Source organism: Manis javanica, chromosome 5 (assembly GCF_040802235.1).
Source record: "Manis javanica isolate MJ-LG chromosome 5, MJ_LKY, whole genome shotgun sequence".
Lineage (NCBI taxonomy): Eukaryota > Metazoa > Chordata > Mammalia > Pholidota > Manidae > Manis > Manis javanica.
Window position 1 is genome coordinate 22509941 of NC_133160.1, and position 26074 is coordinate 22536014.

The following is a 26074-nucleotide window of genomic DNA, read 5'->3' on the forward strand; positions in this document are numbered from 1 at the left end:
GGTCCCACTGTCACCCTCTCCTCAGGGTGTACTTCCTCAGTCTGCAAGGACAGGACCACACACAGCCATTTCTGAGTTTTACTTGGGATTAGGAGATAACTATCTGAAAAGGTTATTTCCATATTAAGACAAACATGGAGATATCATGAAGTGGGAAATTCCTATGATTGCTCATTAAGATAGAAGACTGTGAAGAAGTTTTGCCAACCCCTAGGCTGCCAAGGGTACAGTTTTACTTCCCTGATAGTGTTAAGAAAACTTCAATGGAAAATTTAGAAAAGTGTATTTGCTAGATGGAAGAATTCATGGAGGTTACTTTTTTGGAAGAGAAGGGAGGCCAGTTCAGGTTTGTAATACATAGTTCTGAGTCTTACCTCTAATAAGAAACAAAAGACAGTAAGAAAAACTTAATAAAAAATAAATACATGTGGTTTCTGGGAGAAAACCCCTGGAATGGTGCTGGATGACAGTGGCTTACAGCCTCACAGAGCAGCAGGCAACCCCACCACGAGTCTAGGGGAGGCAGATGCTCACCCAGGATGAGCTCACTCAGGTGTGGGACGGGGAGACCATCGGGATTTCAGTTCTAAAAGTGCAGACCTTTTGGACTTCAAGACCTGTGCCATGGTTGTGAGACCTCAGGGAAGCCATTCTCAGACCCTCATTTCCTCATCTGTAAGGTGGCTTTAACGCCCTGTCGGCAGGGTACTGTGAGGATGATATGAGGAGAGTATGAATCACAGCTGGTGCAATCTGGGTACTGAACAAATACCAGTCCTTTCCCAAGCCCAGTGCAGTGTATGGGAGTGGGAAACAGAAGGGTTGGCTAGGGACCAGACGTCCAGAAACCAGGGCATCAATCAATTATAAACCAGGCTCAACTCAGCAAGCATGGCCACAGGTGCAGTAAGGAGCACACTTCTCCAAGCCATGAACACAATCTGCCATGGCAACTGGAGGTGGCACTGGGGCCCAGCCTTCAGACCACGTGATTACACAGGAAGAGAGCCTTTTTAACCTAGTGTTTAAAGACACACAGCAGGGTAAGCATTTCAACTATTTTTAGTTAAAGAAAAACAGCCTTGTCCAAAGGTGACAAAGTGAACTGAAGGTCAGGAGGAAGCAGGGTGTAGGCTTCTCACAGGCTCCTGCTCCAAACTTGGAGGAAAGGACCCTCCCGGGAACTCAGGGACACTGGCAGCAGAGGGACAGCTTTGGCGGGATGGGCGGGGCTGGAGCCCACGCAGGTCACTGGATCGGCCTGAGTGGGCTCGAAGGTAGTTCCCATAGGCCGGCCGGTCTACATGATTACCACTATTATACTTGGGAGCTATTAAATTAAGGAATGATGCAGGGAGCCAAGTGAGTGGCTTATTCTGTTGGATTCTGAATCACAATCAGGAAATAGTCTTTATCTGCAAAAAAGAGAAATGAAAAAACAGATCAGTAAAAGTAAAATGGGAGAAAAACACACTAGAAAGGAAATAAATCATTAAATCACCCACCATAAAATAGGGGAGGGGGGCAATAAAAAGCATTCACACTTAAGCTACTTCCAGTTGCTGGGAAAATGGAAGACAAGCTTACAGGTTTCCTGCGGGGCCCTCTGCGGGTGTGGCTGCTGGGCCTTGGAGCCACGGGGCGGCCATGGGAGGCCCTCTGCAGCCTGGCCTCTTTTCTCATCTTTCTGATCAGTGCCAACAGGGAGGCAGGGTTTTCATGTTTTCTGGGTAGGGAAACTTGGGTTCAGAGAGTTTAAGTGAACTGCCTATGGTGGTGGTTCTCACACTAGAGAGCAGAGAATCACCTGAGGGGCTGGGCCCTGTCCTTACCTCTTTGGATTCAGTAGGTCTGGGGTGGAGCCTGAGAATTTGAATTATTTTTTTTTTTTTGAGAGGGCATCTCTCATATTTATTGATCAAATGGTTATTAACAGTTAACAACAATAAAATTCTGTACAGGGGACTCAATGCACAATCATTAATACACCCCAAGCCTAATTGAGAATTTGAATTCTCAATTCAAGTTCTCAGGTGACAGTGATGCTGCAGGTTCTGGAAAACCACCAGTTTAAGGATACCCAGCTAGTTAGTGTCTGAGATGGAATTCCAACCTCAGCCCCACTTGGGTTAATGTCAGTTCTTCACAAGCTCAATTGCCTGCCTTCCAGAGCCTCCCGGATGAGAAAATTTCAAGGCACCAGGTCAAAGGGACGAAAACTACGTGGATCCCAGTCCCAGGCACCCAGTCCATCAAGGAGGAGCGTCCACCATGAAGTCATGGCAAGTTCACATCCTCAGTGGTGAACTTGACCACCTTCATTTCATAGAAGAGGAAGCCGGAGAAGCACGGTGTTTCAACTCTGCCCACATAATGATCAAACTGCAACCATTTACCAAGGTTTCTGTGTACCCAGTCTGGGCCAACCACTTCCCATGTGGCACCTCAGTGGATCCCCGCATCACTCTATGAGGCAGGTACTGTTTGTTATTTCACTAACGGGAATGCTGAGGCTCCAGAAGTTACATGGCTGCTCAGGTCAAGGCGAAACTGAGGGGGTGGCAGCTGGGTCTGACCCAGACGCTCTGAATGCCTCTGCGCTGCCCTCAGCTGACAGGACAGAAAGGGCAGGAACCCAGCTGCTCTGCTCTGTGTCGCTGACTCTAGCCTGAAGTTTGCTTCTCCCCAGGATGACAGGCCTTGCAGCTGGGAAGGAGCAGCTCTGAAACGACTAACAGTTTCATGGCTAAGCAATCTATATAAGTAAAATATTACTTACTAATAAAAATAGACATAATAAACAAGCTGCTAATAAAAACACACAATTAGCAATGCTATTATCTTTTCTTCCAAATAATCAAGATCTAAATTCAGTAGTATCACTCTAAGGGCTTTGTAGGAAGCAGAATGGTAAAGTTTGATCATGCTGTGTGAACTCAGCTTTGCGTCAGTGAGGTTAATATGTGAAAACCAAAAGCCTGTCTTCAAATGTTTCTCACAAAGGCTACTCTGGGCCAGGTGAGGTACAATTTGGTGCATACTGCAGAGAGCCAAACTGTCTCAAACCACAAGCTCTCACTTCTGGTCTGGGAAGCAGCTTCTCAGTTTGCTCAAAGGGACAGTGGACCCCCTTCGTGGGCAGGCCTGCTGCAGGTCCCTCCCACCTCAAACATGCAGCAGCTGGGCCTCTCCTATGCTGAGGGGCTGCCCCTCTGGGGCCTCTGCTCTATGGAAATCCTCAAAGGCTCTGATCAGTGGCTCCTGCCAACAGTTCTGGCACCAAAATGCAGCTGTTTTTGGGTTTTTTTTTTCACCATATCAAAGCGGGTATGTCAAAATGTCAAATGTTGGTTTTCATCCTAAACACTAAAAATCCCTGGAGTCAGGGAGACATCCCTAACCCCCAACCTTCTGACCCCACAGTGAGGTGTTGGAATACAGGGAGATATATGGAGTCATTCATCTATTTGACAAATACTTGTTAAGTGCTTACTACATGCTTACAAGTCCTTGTCTCTTGAACTGTCTAGTAAGGGACACAGACTTAGAAATACAGATAAGGAGGCTGATTAGCCAAGTGAAAAGGCAGCAGGATGGCATGTGTGAGGGCCCAGGAGAGAAGGTGGGAGTCTCCTGAGGCTCTGGAAGGCAGCAGAGTGCTTGGGAACATGGTGAGGTGCTCAGAAGGAGCACTTGTTGCGTTTAAGGCAACCTGGGAAAGACATGCCCCTCCATCAAAATGAGATGTGTCTGTGGAGGGGCCCCTGAGTGAGACAGAAAGCTGGCGAGCAAGGCAGTGAGAGAGAGCACACACACCTCCCTACAGGTCTGTGTGTCACCCAGGCAAGGGTCTGGCCACTTCTTTCTCAAATGACAAGGCCAAGGGGCTTCTGTGTCTGTGAACACTGAGGAGAACCTCTAACTCAGGAGCTGCCAACCTGGACTCATGCACCAACTACACCCAAGAGCTTTCAGAAGGCTCTGCTGGTTCAGAGATGTTCTCAGAAGCTTCAAGTCAAGAGACTGTCCATGGAGAATGTGTTTGGTTTGGAGACCACGTCCTGCCCCAACACTGTGAGCTCCCACATGGGCACAAGGTCTACTCTGATGCCCAGGGTCAGCAGAGGGACCATTCCCAGCTTAACTCTTAGGAAAGTGGAGTCACAAAGCATGAAATCTCAAGACGGATTTGAGTTCAAATCTGTTTCTGAGCCTTTCTGCCCTACCCTGAGCCAAAGCACTTAACCGGATGGGGTGTCTCAAAAGACCAGAGCAGTATAGTCCCTTCCCTGACACGTTACAGGTATGGGAACAGAGGTTCAGAGGCGTTCTGACTTGCATTTTGGTGCCAGAATGAGGGTCACACTCAAGAGGTAAAACTAGAGAACAGACTCTGCCTGCCACAAACTGCTTCCTGACAGAACTGGATACGTCACCATTGGTTGACGTGATGCTTCGGACAGCAATCAAACATGGAACAATGAGTCTGCAGTCATCCTATGTTCTCTGAAATGGACCTGCTCTGTCCCCACCCAAGGAACATCCCAGAGAGACCGTGGGCCCGTGACTGGCTCTAGGGCTCCTTCGTATTCTTCTGGACTGGGCCAGAACAGGCCTGGGAACAGAACCAACATCACTCTGCTGCTGGGAGTAGCTGAACCCCATCAAATTACCTCAGAATCTTGCAGCTAGCCTCCTCGACACTGGTTTTGCCAAGTCCCAGGCAGTCAGTGTCCCCAGCCTCCCCACTGCCCCCCTTCTTCCCAGTTACAACCACAGTCCTATCACCTCCTGCCTTAAAAACCTCTGCTCAAGGATCAAGTCCACATACCGAGCTCAGTGCTGGAGGTCTCTTCTAAACTGGACCACATGTCTCACCTCCCACTCTTTCCCACACATTCTGATGCCCTAGACAAGCCATGCTGCAGCTCACCCACATTGTCATGTGCACAATTAACTCATGCACACTCACTACGTGGCTGAGCCAACAGAGAGAGGAGCCACTCAGTAGTCCCAGAGCTCCTGAACACTACTCAATTTGTGAGTGGGAGGGAGGTGAAGCAGGATAGGATACAATGTTCCCTCCTGTGGTCCCAGTTCTTGTAAGCTCCTCCCAGGCTGAGTTTCTTATCACCCTGAGAATGATCCTAATTAGTCTACACAGGCCCCAAATGCAAGCCCAGCACTTTATGTGACAGAAAAAAAGCAATCTGTTCCAGTGAAGGAGGAAATGCTGGCTATATGGGGCCCAGAGAGGCAGGGCAGTGCTTTAGAAGTGGGCAATTTAGCACTGGTCTCAAGGATAAAATGACCACACAGTATTTCTGCATTATGCTTTTGTTTAAAATCACTGATGTGATTAAAGATGGCGGCATAAGAGGTGAGACAGAGACTTCCTCCTAAAACCACATATAATATGAAAATATAATTAATACAACTAATCCTGAAAGAGCGACAGGAAAGAAGGCTGCACCAGACTGCATATACCTGGAGAAAAGAGCAGACCTCACGGAACAGGGTAACGACCCAAAGCTGTGACTTGGCGGGGCCCAGGCCCTTCCCCCACCCCAGCTTCATTGGCAGGAAGAAGAGAAACAGAACGGGGAGCGAGGAGGCCTGAGACTGCTGAATACCTAGCACTGGAGATCTGCTCTGGGAGCATGAACCTACATTACATGGTGCTCTGATGATTTACTGGGGTTGGAAAGCTAAGACAGGCAGAATACCTGGAGAGACGGAGATTCCAGCTGCTTGTGGAAAACAGGGATTCGTATCTGGCTGATCTGAGTGGGCAGTCTGAGAGACTTCCTAAAAGCGAGAGGGCTGCTAAAGGGGCAAGGATTGCACAGAGCTTACTGCTCGGGAGAAAGGACAGGTAGATAAAATTGTCTAGGTGCACTCTGCCCAGCAGGTTGGGAGCTTAAACGATCTTGAGATACTCCATCCCCCTGGCTGGCTATACAGCTCCAAGGTCCACCACCATGATACACAGTCTGCTGTGTCTTCCTCCTGGCTAAGGCTCGCAAACCAGCAACCTCTGCCCTGGCGACAGGCCAGCTAGAGGGAAGCCCCGCATATGACAGCTACAAACACAAAGCATAGGAGCCTACACTTGTGTGTTCAGCCCCCACTGGTTCTGGCAGTGGAGACAGGCACAGCAGCCTGGAAGCAGGAAACAGCTCTTTCCTCCCCTACAAGCACCAACACCACTCCCTTACTACCCCCAACATTGCTCGAGCAGTTGAGCAGCTCCAGAGAGTAGAGCTTCTGGGCACTAGAGGGCACCACAGACAAATTATAGAACGTCAAAGGAAACTGGTTCAAAGCAAAATAATGAATACACTTGAGAAAGATTCAAATGAAATTTACCTCATGAATCTTCCTGAGATTTCAAAATAAAAATCATTAACATGCTCATGGAGGTACAGAAAAATATTCAAGAACTCAAGGAACAAAATTAGGATGGAGATCCAATCGTAGAAAAACACAATGGAGGGTATTAAAAGCAGATTAGATAAGGGGGAGGAGACAATAAATGAAATAGAAATTAAGGAAGAGGAATACAAAGAAGCTGAGGCACAGAGAGAAAAAAGGATCTCTAAGAATGAAAGAATATTGAGAGAACTGTGTGACCAATCCAAATGGAACAATATTCGTATTATAGGGGTACCAGAAGAAGAAGAGAGAAAGAGATAAAAAGTGTCTCTGAGAAAGTAATTTCTGAAAACTTCCCCAGTCTGGGGAAGGAGATAGTCTCTCAGGCCATGGAGGTGCACAGATCTCCTAACATAAGAGACCCAAGGAGGACAACACTAAGACATATGATAATTAAAATGGCAAAGATCAAGGATAAGGACAGACTTTTAAAAGCAGCCAGAGAGAGAAATAAAATCACATACAAAGGAGAATACACCCAAGGAAGACCCATCAGGCTATCATCAGACTTCTCAGCAGAAACCTTACAGGCCAGAAGGGAGTGGCATGATATATTTAATACAATGAAGCAGAAGGACCTTGAACCAAGAATACTTTATCCGGCAAGATTATCGTTTAAATTTGAAGGAGGGATTAAACAATTTCCAGATAAGCAAAAGCTGAGAGAATTTACCTCCCACAAACCATCTCTACAGTCTATCTTGGAGGGACTGCTATAGGTGGAAGTGTTCCTAAGGTTAAATAGCTGTCACCAGAAGTAATAAAAAGGGATAAGACAAAGAGTACAGAATATGATACCTAATATATAAAGAATGGAGGAGGAAGAAAAGGAGGGGGAAAAAAAAGAACCTTTAGATTGTGTTTGTAATAGCATACTAACTGAGTTAAGTTAGACTCTTAGATTGTAAGGAAGTTAACCTTGAATCTTTGGTAACCACGAATCTAAAGCCTGCAGTGGCAATAAGTACATACCTATTGATAATCACTCTAAATGTAAATGGTCTTAATGCACCAATAAAAAGACACAATGGATAAAAAAACAAGACCCAACTAAATGCTGACTACAAGAGACTAACTTCAAATCCAAAGACATACACAGACTAAAAGTGAAGGAATGGAAAAATTTCATGCAACTAGTAGCGAGAAAAAAGCAGGTGTTACAGTAGTAGTTTCAGACAAAGTAGACTTCAAAACAAAGAAAGTCACAAGAGACAAAGAAAGCCTTTATATAATGATAAAGAAGTCAATCCAACAAGAGGATATAACCATTATAAATATCTATGCACCGAACACAGGAGCGTCAACATATGTGAAACAAATACTAACAGAATTAATAGGTGAAATAGAATGTAATGCATTCATTTTAGGAGACTTCAACACACCACTCACTCCAAAGGACAGATCAACCAGACAGAAAATAAGTAAGGACACAGAGGCACTGAACAACACATTAGAAGAGATGGACCTAACAGACATCTACAGACATCTACAGAACACTCTACCCAAAAGAAGCAGGATACATATTTTTCTCAAGTGCACATGGAACATTTTCCAGAACAGACCACATACTAGGCCACAAAAAGAGCCTCAGTAAATTAAAAAAGATTGAAATTGCACCAACCAACTTCACAGGCCACAAAGGGATAAAACTAGAAATAAATTGTACAAAGAAAGTAAAAAGGCTTACAAACACATGGAGGCTTAACAACATGCTCCTAAATAATCAAAGGATTAATGACCAAATTAAAACAGAGATCAAGCAATTTATGGACACAAATGAAAACAACAGCACAATGCCCCAACTTCTGTGGGCCGCAGTGAAGGCAGTTCTAAGAGGGAAGTATACAGCAATCTAGGACTATTGAAAGAAGGAATAAAAATCCCAAATGAATAGTCTAAATTCACAATTATTCAAACTAGAAAAAGATGAACAAATGAAGCCCAAAGTCAGCAGAAGAAGGGGCATAATAAAGATCAGAGAATAAATAAATAAAATTGAGAAGAATAAAACAGTAGAAAAAAAATCAATGAAATCAAGAGCTGGTTCTTTGAGAAAATAAATAAAATAGATAAACCCCTAGCCAGACATATTAAGAAAAAAAGAGAATCAACACACATAAACAGAATCAGAAATGAGAAAGGAAAAATCACTATGGACACCACAGAAATACAAAGAATTATAGGAGAATACTTTGAAAATCTATACGAAAATCTAGAAGAAATAGACAACTTTCTAGAAAAATACAACCTTCCAAGACTGACCAAGGAAGAAACAGAAAATCTAAACACACCAATTACCAGCAATGAAATCGAATCGGTAATCAAAAAACTACCCAAGAACAAAATAGCCATACCAGATGGATTCACCGCTGAATTTTATCAGACATTTAGAGAAGACATAATACACATTCTCCTTAAAATTTTCCAAAAAATAGAAGGAGGGAATATTTTCAAACTCATTCTATGAAGCTAGCATCACTCTAATACCAAAACCAGGCAAAGACACCACAAAAAAAGAAAATTACAGACCAATATCCCTGATGAACATAGATGCAAAAATACTCAACAAAGTATTAGAAAACTGAATTCAAAAATACATCAAGAGGATCATACATCATGATCAAGTGGGATTCATCCCAGGATACAAAGATGTTACAACATTTGAAAAACCATCAACATCATCCACCACATCAACAAAAAGGACAAAAACCACATGATCATTTCATAGATGCTGAAAAAGCATTCGACAAAACTCAACATCTATTCATGATAAAAACTCTCAACAAAATGGGTATAGAGGGCAAGTACCTCAACATAATAAAGGCCATATATGACAAACCCACAGCCAATCATACTTAACGGCGAGAAGCTGAAAGCTTTTCTTGTAAGATCGGTAACAAGACAAGTGAGCCCACTCTCCCCGCTTTTATTCAACATAGTATTAGAGGTCCTAGACATGGCAATCAGACAACACAAAGAAATAAAAGGCATTCAGATTGGTAAAGAAGAAGTCAAACTATCACTGTTTCCAGATGACATGATATTGTACATAAAAAACCTTAAAGAGTCCACTCCAAAACTACTAGACCTAATATCTGAATTTAGCAGTTGCAGGATACAAAATTAATATACAGAAATCTGTTGCATTCCTATTCACTAAGGATAAACTAGGAGAATGAGAAATCAGGAAAACAATTCCATTCAGAATTGCTTCAAAAAGAATAAATTAACACCTAGGAATAAACCTAACCAAGGAAGTGAAAGATCTATACCCTGAAAATTACAAGACAGTCCCTAAGAGAAATTAAAGAGGATACTAATAAATGGAAATTCATCCCATGCTCTTGGGTAGGAAGAATTAATATTGTTAAAATGGCCATCCTGCCTAAGCAATCTACAGATTCAATGCAACCCCTATAAAAATACCAACAGCATTCTTCAATGAACTGGAACAAATAGTTCAAAAATTCATATGGAACCACAAAAGACCCTGAATAGCCAAAGCAATCCTGAGAAGGAAGAATAAAGCAGGGAGGATCTCACTTCCCTACGTCAAGCTCTACTACAAACCCACAGTAATCAAGACAATTTGTTACTGGCACAAGAACAGACCCACATACAAATGGAACTAATTAGAGAGCCCAGATATAAACCCAAGAATATATGATCAATTAATATACGATAAAAGAGCCATGGATACACAATGGGGAAATGACAGCCTCTTCAACAGCTGGTGTTGGCAAAACTGGACACCTACATGTAAGAGAATGAAACTGGATTACTGTCTAACTCCATACACCAAAGTAAACTTGAAATGTACCAAAGACCTGAATAAAATCTTAGAAGAAAATACAGGCAAACCTCTCTTGAATATAAACATGAGCAACTTCTTCATGACCATATCTCCTGGGCAAGGAAAACAAAAGCAAAAATGAACAAGTAGGACTATATCAAGCTAAAAAGTTTCTGTACAGCAAAGGACACCATCAGTAGAACAAAAAGGCATCCGACAGTATGGGAGAATGTATTCATAAATGACAGATCCGATAAAGGGGCTGACATTCAAAATATACAAATTGCTCATGCACCTCAACAGACAAAAAGTAAATAACCCAATTAAAAAATAGGCAGATGCAACAGTTAAGTGAACAAGCTTTCTTGGAAGCAGATCATCCAGTTGTAGTCAAGACTCAGATGGCAACAACTCCTGCCAACATCCTGATTGCAACCACATGAGAGACGCTGAGAGAGAACCACCCAGCTAAACTGCTTCCAAATTCATGTCACACAGAGGCTGTCAGTCAGTAAATGTTTGTAGTTTTAAGTAGTTGAGTTTTGGGGTAATTTGTTACACAGCAAGAGGTAATAAATACCTGTCACTAATTGGCTGTGTGGCCAGATGGCATTTCCTCTCTGGGCCTCAGTTTTTTCAACTGCATAGTGGTGAAGATGGACTCAATTATGAATGGCAAATAGATGTCAACTTGCCATAAAAATGCCAATCGATTAAAGGGATTTGGAGCCTGCGCCTGAGACCAGGGTAACAGAGTGCACCAACTGATTGGAGGGGAGAGGAAAGTGGCGGCTCAGTTAACATGTGTATCTTTCTTACATTAAAGGATTACTAAATGCTAAAAAAAAAAAAAAAAAAAAGGGCAGAGGATCTGAACAGACACTTCTCCAAAGAAGAATTCAGATGGCCAATAGGCACATGAAAAGATGCTCCACATCACTAATCATCAGAGAAATGCAAACAATGAGATATCACCTCACACCTCACACCTAACACCAGTTAGGATCGCCATCATCCAAGACAAACAACAACAAATGTTGGCGAGGATGTGGAGAAAGGTGAACACTCTTACGCTGCTGGTGGGAATGTAAATTAGTTCAACCTTTGTGGAAAGCAGTATGGAGGTTCCTCAACAATCTAAAAATAGAATTATCATTTGACCCAGGAATTACACTCCCAGGAATTAACCCTAAGAATGCAGCAGCCCAGCTTCAAAAAGACAGATGCACCCCTACGTTTATCGCAGCACTATTTACAATAGCCAAGAAGTAGAAGCAACCTAAGTGTCCATCAGTAGATGAATGGATAAAGAAGATGTGGCACATATACACAATGGAATACTATTCAGCCATAAGAAGAAAACAAATTCTACCATTTGCAACAACATGGATGGAGCTAGAGGGTATTATGCTCAGTGAAATAAGCCAAGTGGAGAAAGACAAGTATCAAATGATTTCACTCATCTGTGGAGTATAAGAACAAAGAAAAAACTGAAGAAACAAAATAGCAGCAGACTCACAGAACCCAAGAATGGACTAACAGTTACCAAAGGGAAAGGGACTGGGGAGGGTGGGTGGGAAGGGAGGTATAAGGGGAAAAAGGGGCATTACAATTAGCACACATAATGTAGTAGGGGGGCACGGGGAAGGCAGCATAGCACGGAGAAGACAAGTAGTGACTCTATAGCATCTTACTACACTGATGGACAGTGACTATAATGGGGTATGTGGTGGGGACTTGATAATGGGGCGAACCTAGTAACCACAATGTTGTTCATGTAAGTGTATACTAATGATACCAAAAAATATGTAAATAAATAAAAAATAAAACCAGTGAATGCTTTTTCCTTCAACCTTGCTTACACTCTTTCCTGTGCTTTCAAAATTCAGCTTGAATGTCCCCTCTTCTGGAAAGGCTGCACTGACTGCCCCAAGCAGGCCTAACCCCACCTTCATCTATGCTCCCAAGTGCTCCGTGTATTTGCCCACATCAAGACAAGGGTCACACTGTCATGCCTACGTGTCTATCTCCTCCACGAGACCATGGTTCCCCTCTGTGGCCCAGAGCCCTGAACAGCATCTGTCCTGGAGTCACTGTGTGTTTGTTGGGGATGCTAGCTGCAGACTCCTAGGCAGTGGGGCAATCAACTCTGCACCTTTTACTCTTCAGGCTTCTCCATGGGACGACAATACTGTGCCAACATGGCCTGGGAAGCTGCAGGGCACATGCTATGAGGCTCTCCTCCAGAAGGATGTGGAAGACCTCTTACCTGGTGCAACCATAATTTCATTTTTCTTGGAGCGAATTCGAAGGAAGGTGAGATCATTCTGGGGGTCAATTTCACGCACGGTACTCCGGGCCTTCAAGATGAAGTTGTGCATGAGGTTGGCGTACTGTGTGGTGGTGGGATTGTCCATGGTGCTCTTGATAGGAATGCCTATGTGAGGGGAGAGCACAGAGACTGACTGAGCAGGTTATTGGAACCCCTTTCTTCCCAACTCCCAACCTCACACCGTTAATTCTAGATAGAGTACAATCAATGCCATGAAAGAATGAGGGCTTGACAGGTTCCCAGGACTACTCTAAGGGTCACTTTCTTCACCTGCCAATGAAGCAACTCAGAAGCTATGCGTGATGAGGTCATTTGCTTATGGCCACACAGAAGATAAGGAGTGGGGCCAGGATCTAAATGCAAGCCTGTGGGCACAACTGCTGGGCTCAACTTCACAGGGCCGTATTGTCTTGACTGGTTTCCAACAATAATGGGAGGGACTATCATTCAGAACACTTCAAACCTTAATGAAGACAGCTCTTACAAATTTATCAACACTGAAAAAGTAGGAAGAAAAAAAGTCAGCTTGTGCCAAAGTATTACCATCACTGGTGTTTTGCTCCATGTCCCACCAAGGGAGGCTTAGGATCACTATCCATATACATGATCATGCCCACAAATCAAAGCCTGTTTCTCTGTCTGAATGCAACCTTATAAATAGCACTGCTACTACTTTCAAAGATCCCACACGTGGCCATTCCACAGTTAGTCATTACTCTACTGTTGGGTATGTGGGCTGGATTTCTTACTTAATTATTGTGCAATGAACACCATTAAACAGCAAGCTTTTCCTACTTTGAGAGACTGTTTCCTTGTGATGAATCACCAAATGGACTCCCCCCACTGGACAGTGCCTATTGTCACGAAGGTGAAGAATGGAGCCCTGCTTGAGCCACCTCAGGTCACAACTGAACCAGCAGGTGCCTATGATCACGACACATCAGCAGAAGGCTCTGTCGACGAGCCCTCAGGTGCCCACGCCTGACAGGCACTTGTGACAAGTGTGACACAAACGGCTCCTCACATGTAAGTGGCTGAATTCTGGGCCCAGGACCCTGCCAATCTGGTCCACAATGGACCTGCCTGGGGATCAGCCAAAGGTGTTCACCCTCAGGCCTACTCACAGGTTGCAGAAACTAGACCATGTCTGCTTAGAGCACAGAAAATGAGGGTGGGCAGAAGAGGGCATGGTGGCAGGAGAAGCAGCTGAGCCAGAGAGGCTGTTTTGAGCCAAGTGAAGTCAGGAGAGCAAGTTATTGCGACCACTTGCCTTTAAGGGACAAGAGAGCCAGGTCACCAGGGCTGCTGTGAGTCCTGGATGGTAACAACAGGCCCCACCAGGGCCCCATGAGGCCTCCCTCCATAGGGGAACCTTCCTGCTGATGCGGTATGAGCAGCTGGGGTGATGACTGAGTGGGAACTCTGAAATCCAAAGACCTGGGCTTATATCCTGGTGATTTCACCTCTTCAAGCCTCCATTTCCTCATTCTGTAAAATAATGCTTGTGCTTCAAAGTGCTGCTGTGGGGATTAAATATGGCTTAATTCCTTTAAAAATGTTCAGTAAGAATATGCATGCAATAAACATTGGTTTGTTATCAGTATTAACCACAGAATAAATCTTATCCCCCAGTTAACTTAAGGGGCCAGTCTCAAGGCCTGGCAAGGTTTGGGTGATCAAACCTCTTGACTTTCTCTTTTTATACCACCAGACCATCTGCTCTCAGGTTCCTCTGTCTGGAACTTTCCTTCTTTCCCCTGTTCTCTCATGACTCTCACTGGTTTCTCAGGTCCCCATTTTCTGGTGGCTCCACCCACCCTCAGATGTGGTCAGTGCCCCTACTCTACTGTCCCAGCACCATACAGTTTTCCTTCAGAGCAGTTCCTCGAGTTTGACACCATACCTCTAAGGAAGTGACAGTTATGCTCATCCTCCACCAGACTATAATCTCTCTGAGTCCCAGACCAAGGCTAGGTCTGGCTTGCTCAGCGGTGTTCTTAGACTGCATTAAGCACTTACTGCTGTTGACAGATGAGTGTAACCAGGCTACTTTCAGTAGTTCAAATACTGTCATGAGCTTGATTTATATTTCTACTAAGTGAGAGGGTGTGTAAAGGAGACAAGAAAACTAACCATCTGTTGGCTAACTTTAAAAACAAAAGAAAACATCGGGGTGGTAGGAGCAGGGCAGAGACCAAAACTGGGGAGAATTTCAAATAAGGGCAAGATATTAATTTCAGATTCATAGGATTTACAGGTAGGGATACTTCAAAGACAGCCTAATGATCAGGCCATTGCACCAAGCCTTTGCCTTCACAAATGGGAACTGTGCAGCCCACAGAAGTGGCTGGTCACCAGGGCTCAGATCTGTCACACTGTACATCCAGGTCCTCCCAACAAATCCGGTTCCATCAATCAACAGTGAAAAACATTAACAAAATTTAAGAGACACAGTAGTCCCTCCTTACCCGAGGTTTCACTTTCTGTGGTTTCTATTACCAGCAATCAATCTTGGTGTGGACCACATGATGCTCCTCCTGATGTATTGTCAGAAGGTGAATAGTAGCCTAACACTACATCACTATGTCTATGTCATTCACATCACTTCATCTTATCATGCAGGCATTTTATCATCACATATCATCACAAGTGACTACAGTACAATAAGATATTTTGAGAGACCACATTCACCTTTTATTACAGTATATTGTATATTTCTTTAATTATTGTTAATCTCTTACTATGCCCAATTTATCAATTAGGCTTTAATAATTTTCTTCCAACTGTATTTGTCTCTTCTTATCCTTTTGGTTCTCTCTCCCAGTCAACTACTTCCATTCCTAGGTGATGAAATGTGCGGGGAACCCACTTCAGATGCTGGCCCTGCTCTGGGCATGGTCTTTCCCTTCCCTTCACTCAGAATGATGACTTTTGATTCCTGGTTTTTATATTTCAGTCCCAGAAGTAGTTTCCACTGCATTAAGTTATCTGAAGACAGTCTTACGCTTTCTAGTAGTGTTCTACAACCAGGCTCTAGCTTCTCCAGAATACTATACAAGATGGATTTAAATGTGTATTAAACCATATGATTTCACTTACCTGTGGAATAGAAAAACAAAATGAAATGAGCAAAACAGCAGTAGACCCTTAGACACTGAGAGGTGACTGGAGGTTACGATGGGGGATGGGCTGGGAGAGGCAGGGGGGTAAAGGGGCACAAAAATTCTCAATCATGATATAAGTTGGTCACCAGGAAGGCAGTGCAGCAGGGAGAATACAGCCAACAATTCTGTAACACCTTCCTGTGTTGACAGATTGTAACTGCATTAGTGGGGGTGAGGATTTAATAATGTTAACTGTTAAACCACTGTGTTGTATACTTGAAACCTATATAAGATTATATATCAATTTAAAAAAATGTATTAAACCAAGAGTCATTATCTCAAATGAGTTTAAATGTAGTTTATATTTAGACAACCTACATGAAGTTTTTTCTTTAAAACAACGCCTCTGCTCCAAATAAATCAACATCAAAATAAATGAAGAGCTCACAATGACATCAGTCCCATTTGTCTAAGTCCTGGTGTTGTGTGGATGAAAAGCAGCAGCCAGTTACGATGACTATATCCAAATAGCCAAATTTGTTAACATTTTTCCATTTCTAAACCACCCTTAAGGACATTCATATATGGGGTCACACCATCCTCACGGTAGCCTAGCAGAGCATTCATGCCACCCGGACTCATGTTTTCACCAATAAAGAACTGGCAGTTTTTGAAATTAGCAAAGATGTGCTTGATTTGTTCTGCAGCCCCTGTCATAAAAGGTTTTACTTTCTGCTCTCTGTGTTTCAAGTTTAGCTTAACTGATTTCATATAACCTTTGATGTACTTCTTGGAGGCTCCTTTTGTGAAAGTGGTTTCCTGCAAGCAATGGTTCCTGACAATATCAGCACCAGTGATTAGTTTTCCGGGCCTTCAGTGGAGACAATTTCCAATGAGCGAGTCATCAGTGTTAGCCTCTGTCCTACTGACCATCTTCCCCTCCACCTCCAGGCACAGCTTGATCTCTCAGATCTTGTAGATGTCAAAGAACATCTCATCATGGTTGATATATGATCATAACATGTAACATATGTTCATACGATCGTAACAGTTGCTGGAGGGAGAAGAATGTGGCACTAGCTTAGCAGGAGACTGGAGCTGGGGGTAGGGGGGTGCTGGGAGCGGGGAGGGAGCAGGGAGCAGGTGGAAAAGGTCAATTAAACTTTATTACAGGTGTGTATGCATAGGAAAAAAACACAGTACTAACTGCAGTTTCAAGCATTCACTGGGGTCTTGGAATGTATCTCCTGTAGATAAGGGGGGGACTACTGTATTTATTAAACACCAACTCTAGGACAGTATTGCTCTAGGTGTTGGGAGTATAGTAGCAAACACAAGTCAAATCCCTGCTCTCCTGGAGCTTACACATTTGAGCCTTTTATTCTGCCCTGTGTAGGTAACAGCAGAGGATGGCAGGGGCCCAGAGATGTACAAATGGAATGAATATTCCTTAAGTTCCTGGTAAGTCTGCTTAAACTAATTTTATTATGAAACATCATTTGAATTTGGCCAAAGCAGCAGGCAGTAGCAGGTGGTTGGTGATTAGGACAAGGTTGTACCATGAGTTCAGGGGCAAGAGCAATCATTCTGGGCTGGTCAGGGAAGGCATTCTGCAAGAGGCAGCAGCTGAGCTGAATCATGGGGTATGAAAGCCCTGGAGGGGTAAGGGATCCGTAACTATTCATCCTTAATGGAAACTTCCAGAAGGTTAAAGGCTCCATGGAGCAGTGAGTTCTGACCATCCCCATCCACAGCTGGGTGGCCTTGGGCGGGTCCCTGCTCTCATCTGAAAAATGGGCAGACACCCCTGCCTTGCAGAGTCAGCAGTGAAATGTAAATGAGACTGATGTGGGAGTTCTGTGAATGGGACACAAATTAAAAATACACACACACAGCAATCTTAATATTTAAGTGACACAATTCTAAAAGCTTCCCTTAGAAGAATGTAGTATGGTTATCCACACTTGACAGATGAGGAAACTGGAACAAAGAGGTTAAGTGACTTGTCCAAGATCACACGGCTGATTACCAAGTAGAGGTAGGATTCAAACCCAGGCAGTCTGGTCCCCCATTCCATACTCTTAGTTGCTATGCAATACTGCCACATTAGTATATGGCAGAGTGTCATCCGTATTCAAAAGGTAAGCAGCTGGGGCTTTATTTTCCCAGTGAAAAAGCTCAACTTTTGAGGTAGTGTTAAAGACAAGAATAAAGGCTGTGGTTTATGAATACTGGTGGAGGCCTGGGGTCCCAGCTGGGGGGCCAACTCCTGAAGCTGTTCTCTCCCCATATGGGGTCAAAAATGTCCGGTCCCAGAAGACATTCGCTCTCTTTGAGTGACACAGTCTTTTGGGCCTTCGAGCAAGAAGCACCCAAAAGAGATTACCTAGACCAACCCCTCCACCTGGGGCAGCTGAGATCTGAAGAGAGGAAGCTGGGAAGGCCCAGGCCACCTGGCTGATCAACGGGAGACCTGAACTAGGACTTGCTCCGACCTCCCGCAGTGTCCTGATGGCTCCCAAATGGATGCCTCCTTTAAATGGAATGACCATGTGGCTTAATTAGTTTGACAAAGCCAAGAAGTATGCTTTACCTGGCTCTGGATTGGTCAGGTTCTGATGACTTGGAAACAACACTCTAACTGAGGACATGCCACCTCCATTTTGTCACCCTTGGTCACTGACATTCTGCTCTATTTAAGTAGGCCCTGTTGAGAAATTTGCCCTTCTAAAACAGGACCAGAAAGACAATGCACACACACAGGCTCTCTAGGAGCCTTGAACAAATCAGAGCTGACTGAATGCACTGGAGTTGAGAACTGGGAGAGCCCATCTGTGTGACCCCAGGACTGGCCTGAGTCACTGACCATCAGCCACTCTCTGGTCCTTCACAGTATAGCATGGAGGAAAGAGCACAAGGGTGTTCAAACAGACTTGGAATGAAATCTTGGCTCTGTAATGCAGGAGAATCAATTAAATTTCTATACTGTTTTCTCCACACAGGAGACACAGCCTGGACACAACAGGCTGCTTTAAGGAATAAAGGAAACAATATGTTTGTAAAGTACCAGCTGGTGGCCCCTTCTTCACCACGTCTACTACAGTTTGCATAAATTAGTATCCGTACTCTTCTAATTGTTGAAACATTGCCCCAGAAGAGGAGCGACCAATTATAGGGACAAGTTGTTGGCCACGGTATTCTCTAGCAAGGAAGTAGAAAGAACACAGTTTGGAGATGGCTTAATATCCATTGTACTGGCAATTAAAAACACTTGCTTACGTAAACCATGAAGGAAGGGGAAAAAAAAGATCTAGAGTGAAACATACACAAAAGAGTAACAACTATAATTACGAAAAAGAGAAAATGTACCTGGACAAGGGCTAAGAAAACAGTATATTGACAAGTACAATCTATCAGGGCAGTGGGATTAAGTGATTTTTTTCCTTTTTAAAATTTGGAATTTCTATTATAGACAGTGCTACTACAGTGGAGGCGTTAAAAAAAAAGGGTGAAAATTAAATCACATACATGAAAGGGCTTAACTTAGTTAACAGCAAGTGTTATGCTCTGTTTGGGCTATTTTATGGGGCCTGCCTGTGTGCAGGTCTTGTCTGGAGGGAGGGTGTACCTTCTGTGTTCACCACGATGATTCCCTGTACTCCCTTCTGGCTCTGAAGTCGCTTCAGTGTCTCCTCTACCTCTGCCTGCCAGAGAGAACAAGACAAGGTTAGAAGGGGCCAGGAAGACTGGATTAACTCCTTCATACTGCTGGCCGTTGAATCACACATTTGTTTTCCAGCAAATAACACCCAGGCACGTGGCACATCCGCAAAGCTCCCCAAGCCACTCTGGAATGGTTCCTAGGACACCCCTAGAAACTACACCCTGTGCCCACATCCCCAGCATGGGGCAGGGCTGCTCGTAGCCCTTTGCCCACCGGGCACTATGATCCCTTTCCACTCAGCTACTGTGAAGCAGAATACAAATAGCATCCCGAGGAGTATAGACGCAGCCATGACTCACGTATTTGGTATCCCTGGGGGACAGGACTCTGGTGATTTGAAAAAACCCCAATGGTGGTGTCAAATAGGAAGGAGACATGTCATCATTTGTGACCCAAAGAGCCCAACTGAAAACATTCCAAAGGAAGCAAAATGAACCCATGAGGGTAAACTCAGTGACTTCGTAAGCTGGCATCTGAGGTAGCGTGACACAGGGCACCAGCCATAGGGAATGTGCCTGGGAAAGGGGTATCCTGATTTTCTGGAAACTCGTTGAGATGTGATACTCTACACATGGAATTTGTAAAGAGGGGGGACAATCAGACATTTCGGTCCTTGCCCCACCACGGAAGGCCTTCTATATTACTCCTCCTATCTCCCCATCCACATGCCCTTACCTCTGGCTCCACATCTCTGTACACTCACAAGGCTTCTTCTCTGCTAAAATCCAATAAATCCTACACCATCTATCATCTTCTCCATGAAGCCTTTACTGATTCCCAACTCAGTGGAGTCTTTGCCCACTTCTGACTCCCCAAACTCTTGACTGTACCTCTCTGGGGATGCATTAGGTACTGTTTTACTTAGAGTCTCTACAATGAGCTGCAGAGTAGGGGCTCCATAAACAGCTGCGTAACTGAACTAGCTTAATTCTTCCTGCGGATGGAAATGGGCCTTCAAGTGTGCTTTTCTCAGGACATCCCTTCCAGACTGGACCAGAAACCAGTCAGCTCCTCAAAAGCTGAGATTTGGACTGTGTTGGAAACAGAGGCTCCATTCACCAAAGCAGAGTGGCTCCCCACCCCCAGCTGGCTGGGGGAGGAGCTTTTAAACAGTGGACAGAGACAGCACAATGAATTATTGTTTTCCTAGCAGGCACAAGTCTGACAATCTAGTCGCCACCACCCACTCCCCAGTGACGTAAGAATACTCTCAAATGCCGGAGAGAAGGGAAAACACATTCCTCCCACAAAATGGCAAATAGCTTGATGTCCCTAAGATCTGGAACCTGGGTAAAAGGACAGGGCTAGGTCTGTAGACATGAGAGGGCCACACAGAGAGTCATGGGTGTATAAGACCGTAACTCATGCAGGGTTTCACTGAGCTCCTACTGTGCAATACTCTGGAGAGGAGGGGTACAATATGATAGTGGTCAATACTACACAATACTCAATCCAACCTGAAAATTCATCCTAAGGAAATAACCCAAAAGAACTAAAAGAAAAACACGGCAAGATGTCTGGTGCAGTGACATCTGTAATAGCAAAAAGTGGAAAGAATAAAAAATGCCCAATAATTAGGAAAAAGGCCAAGTAAATTATGGAATGCCCATTCACAGGACTACAACACACATATTAACAATGGTGACTATAGTATTTGTACCACTACAGAAGGTTTTTGATATAACATTAAGTGAAAACAGCTAATGCAAAAATAAAGTGCGTAGTGACGACAACCACCTAAAAACAAGAAGAGTGCTAGAGGGATTATGAAAAAAAAAATCTACACTGAGAGCAGGGAATTAGAGATAAGATTTTATTTTCTTTTTGTTCAAAAAAACCTCTTTTTATTCTATTATATTGTTTCCATTTAAAATTATTTTTTAACCCCTCTCTCTGTGTATTCAAGAGATATCTCTGATATGGGGACCATATTGGCTCTGTCATGCTCAACATTATAGGAGGAGAAATATTTAAGAGTAAGTTGGATGACAATTTAGGACAGCTCAATCAGTCATCAACCTAGAAAGAGGAAACAAAGTTAAAACCAAAGATGTCAGAATCAAGACCCAAAATATCTTCTGGAGGTTGGAAAGTGGGGTTGAAATGAAAAAGATGAAATTTCATGACTGCTAGTCATTCAATAACCATGTAAGTACCTTCTATGTACCAGACATTGTTTTAGGCCTGGGAATACTACAGTGACGAAAATATAACAAAAACCACTGCCCTCATGAAGGTGACATTTGGGGGGCTGGAGACACGCATTAAACAAAAAATACATAAATGTCCAAGTAGGGGAGATCTGGAAGTAGGGGTTGATACAAATTTTAAATAAGGTGGTAAGGCTTCACTAAGGTGTAGTTGAGTAGAGATCTGAAGGAAATGAGGGAGCTAACCGTGAGAATTTCTAGACAGTATGAGGAGCAGTGTAAGAGCCCTACAGCGGGAAAGTGGTATGTCCAGGGAAAGCAGGGGAGCCAGTGTGGAACAAATACAAAGCATTTCTACAAATACGTTTTACAAAAATCAACCCTTTTAAGTATAGGAGGGGGGAAAATGGTCTTATAGTACCCAGTGTAAAAAAGAGCCAGAATTTAGGTGATCCTAAGTTTAATGAGAACCAGCCACCGAATCTGGTTGCTTACAAAGTAACACATACTCAACAAAATAGCAGTAGACTCATAGACATGGAGACGTATTGGGTGGTTACCAAGGGGGAAGGCCCCTGATGGGTGGGTGGGTGTATGGGTGTATGGGGAGGTAAGAGGAATAAATAAAGGGGCACGAAAATTCTCAATCATGATGTAAATTGGTCAGGGGAAAGGTAGTACAGCATGGAGAATATAACCAATGATTCTGTAACATCTTCCTATGTTGACAGATAGTAACTGCACTAATGGGGGTGAGGTATTAGTAATATAGGTAACTGTTGAACCACTGTGTTGTATATCTAAAACCAACATAAGACTGTTTATCAAGGATACTTAAAAAAAAAAAAGTTAACACATACTTACCAAGAAAGGAAGGACATACAGGTATACACTTATCTACTCAATACCTGCTACAGGTCAGATATTGGGATGAATGTTTTCAGACACATTTCTCATCTGCACCTTCCACAGTTAGTATGATCTCCATTTCACAAGAAGGAAACTTAGGCTCAGAAAGGAGAAAAGTTTTGCCCAAGGACACAGAGCAGGTCAAAAGAAGATCTGAACATACTACTGACCACAACTGATGAGGTCCCTGCCCTTAGGGAGTTCACGTCTGGTGGAAGAGTCCTTCAAAGCACAAGTGACCAAGACTCTTGGAGGAACAGGGGATGCTGCTTTGGCTAGTGTGGTCAGGAACACCTGAGGATGTCATCTTTAAGCCACAAACTAATTGACAAGAAATGAAAGCACTCTAGCAAAGGCATGAAGCAAAGGCAGTGAAGTAGGAACAAGTTTGGCACATTCAAGGAATAGTGAGACACCCAGTATTGACAAGTTTTTTGATTATTTGCTAATCTGATAGGCAAAACCCAAATAACAGAAAGCCAACTTTTCTGTAATTTTTAAGTTATCAGTGAAGAAAAAAATTACCAAAAAGCCACAAGCAGCAACAGAGAGTTGCAGACAGGAACAGACAGTACTAGACAGGCAACCAGTCATGTAAGCTCTGCCTCAAAGTTTGTCATCCCTGTAGTGCTAGCCAGCTGGTACCAAAATATCTTGAGCAAATATGCAGCCCCACAGGGTAGGCTCACATCCTGTGAGGCTTCTGTCCTGTTCCCAGAGAGATCCCTCTGCATGCTGGACGATTTTTTAACACTGTTCTAAAGGACAATCTGGCAGTTTGCACCAAAATGTAAATATGCATGTCAGAGGTACCACTTTTAGGAATCTATTCTACATAAACACAAGTATGGGTGGAAAAAAAAGACAATTATTTCAGCACTGTCTGGAGTGAAAGAAAAACTATAAATCACCTAATGTATATGCTGCAGTAGAATATATATACAGTCCTTAAAAAGAATGAAGTCAAATAGACTATCTACTGTTAAAAGAACATATGGGATGTGAACAGTTCCCAGGAATGTGTTGTTTTGTCTGATTTTTCTCAAAATATTCAAATTCAGTTAGACAATATCCATCATATCATTGATAAGTTTTCACAAATGCCTAGGGTGCCTAACTGGTTTTCTTGGTTTCACTGGAGATGGCTGGTAATTGTAGGTCTGCTTTGGTTATGTAGCTGTATTCCTATTATGTTAATGTGTGCACGCAATTTAATTAGTAATTTAAAACCTATACACGCTTATGCTACACTACAAGAAGATATGTCAAAGAAATAATCTTCCCATGTTTTCTTACGTCTGCTACTTCTATAGCTTCTCTTCTTCCTTCATAATTACAACCCCTAAGTAGAATTCGTGCCTCATATCGAAATTACCGAGTATCATAATTCTTCCAAGTGGTAAAGATACCTCAAGACAAATGCTGGGCATAGAAGCCACAGGGCATAAATCTGCAAAGAAGTAAAAAGCTAAACTTTTCAAACAATATTGCCTCTCTCTCACTTACCAACTTTACATTTCCCTGTATGGCCCCGGAAGATGACTTAGCCAGAGACGGGTAAGATTCCTCAAGGGAGGAACAACCTAAGACAGGCACAGTCGCAGGGGGGCCATCAGGTGAGAAATTGGGGATCAACAGAGGTGAGGCTTAGAACCTCACCCCCCCTGTTTTGACTGCCCTTGCACTGTTCACCATGTAAGAACTTATTCACTATGTAAGAACTTGTTCGTTATGCTTCAGAAGATTGGAGACTGTTGAGAATTAGGCTTGGGGTTGATTAATGATTGTGCATTGAGTTCCCTATACAGAATTTTATTGTTGTTAACAACCATATGATCGATAAATGAGAGATGCCCTCTCAAAAAAAAAAAGAATGAAGTCGATTTGTATATGACATGGAAAAACGTATTTTTAAATTAACAGAGTAAGTTATGGAAGGAGATTATATGTATATGGCTAAAGTAAACTCAATATGTATAAACATATTTGTTCCAGTTTCATGTAATAAACAGACGATATACAAATGTGCTTATGCACTAAACAAATGTGGAAGGAACTCCCATCAGCCGGCAGTCTTACCACGGGGGAGAGAGATGGGGATTCTTGCACCAAAATGTAAATATGCATGCATAAACACAAGCATGGGTGGGTGGAAAAAAAGGACAGAAAAGCCAACTTTTCTGCATTATATACTTTGGTATTGCTTCCCTTTGTTAAATGTGCATCTAAACATGTTTTGCTTTTATGAATATAAACACACAATAACATGGTGAAGTTGCAGTAAGCTACTTTGTGTAAGAAAAAGAGGGGCATATACATGCTTGTAAAGAAATACAAGAAACTAACAATGTTTCTGAAAGGGTGGGGGTTAAAGCTGGGTGGGAGATTTGTTTTTCTCTTAGGTCCTCTAGATTCTTTTTTATTGTGTGCTCAAGTATTATGTTATAAATTAATTTTTTACATTTTAAAAAATGATGCAAAAGATGAAGTTATATGTTTGAAGCATTATTATGTGTTTTTAGTGATGTGAAGACAGTCCTTGTGGTGGAATAACCAACGAAAAAACAGAGTCCATGATTGTACATTCACTTGGAACTAGGCTACATAAAGCAAAAACTGAAGACGAAATGACTAGGAATAATATGCCTGATACAGGGTTGCCTCCAGGTTACGGCATTCTTTCTCCTTTCCAATTTTTCTTACAGCCTTTGCATCTTTAAGTGAGGTTTTGGAAAAGGTAATAGTCACATGGTTTAACATTCTCAAGGTCTTTTCAAGTTCTTTACAAATCGAGAATATTAAAACACGAGAAAACAGACCTGTAAAAGCGTAAAGAGCCCAGTTTCAGCCAGCAAGACAGGAGGCGTCGGGATCGCCAAGTGTGGGTCTCGCCCGTTTCTGATTCATGCACCCAATCCCTGGGGCTCGAAAGAAACACGCGGGCAGAAAGGCTACAGACAAGCTTCTACGTTCAAGTCCACCTCCGCCATTTCCTGGGACAAGGCACTTAGCTTCACCAGGCTTAAGACACAAAGTATGTAAAATGGGTATAATGGTCGTACCTACCTCACAGAGCTGCGGTGAGGAGGAATGCCAAGATAAAACGCTTAGCAGTATCTGACACAAATTAAGATTCAGGAACCCTTATTATTGTTACCGTGCACCAAGGCACAGGACACCAGAATGCACAGGCCTGCGGGCCGGCTTCCTAATCTCCATTGGCACCCGAGCTCCTGCTTCCGCTCCAGGGGCGGCGGGACCCGGTCACCACTTCGGTCCCCCGACCGGGTCTGGAAGACCCGCGCCGCCAGGTTCTGCCCTCAGTCAGTTCGCGCCCGGCGCCGCCCAGCTCCGGCCACGCCCAGCCCCACGGATTCCCAGCCCGGCACTACGAGACGCCCCAAGAAGATGGAAGGCAAGTCGCAGGGTGGTGGTAGGCACTGCTCGGCCACCCTCCAGACGCCAGCCAGTCTACCGACGGACACTCACCATCTCGGACCGATTCGGTAGCTCCGCGTTGCCGGCGCTCCGCCCAGCCCCGATCCCTTTCCGCGCCTGCGCACAGCACGCTGTCGAAACGGACAGCCTTGGTCGCCTATTAGGAGCCAGCGTGGGGAGGGCGGGCAG

The 26074-nt window shown here is 43.6% G+C and overlaps 1 protein-coding gene and 1 pseudogene across 1 annotated transcript; both read right to left on the reverse strand.

Annotated features, from left to right (window-relative positions):
- Positions 1-1044: 1044 nt before the first annotated feature.
- On the reverse strand, positions 1045-26070 carry DYNLRB1 (dynein light chain roadblock-type 1). The gene is made up of 4 exons (XM_017650793.3): positions 25937-26070; positions 19293-19368; positions 12498-12665; positions 1045-1415 (listed from the first exon to the last, which is right to left on the reverse strand). The coding sequence occupies exons 1-4, from the start codon at positions 25937-25939 to the stop codon at positions 1372-1374; spliced, it is 291 nt and encodes a 96-aa protein (XP_017506282.1). The 5' UTR covers positions 25940-26070; the 3' UTR covers positions 1045-1371.
- On the reverse strand, positions 12672-19284 carry LOC118971429 (translationally-controlled tumor protein-like; annotated as a pseudogene).
- Positions 26071-26074: the final 4 nt, after the last annotated feature.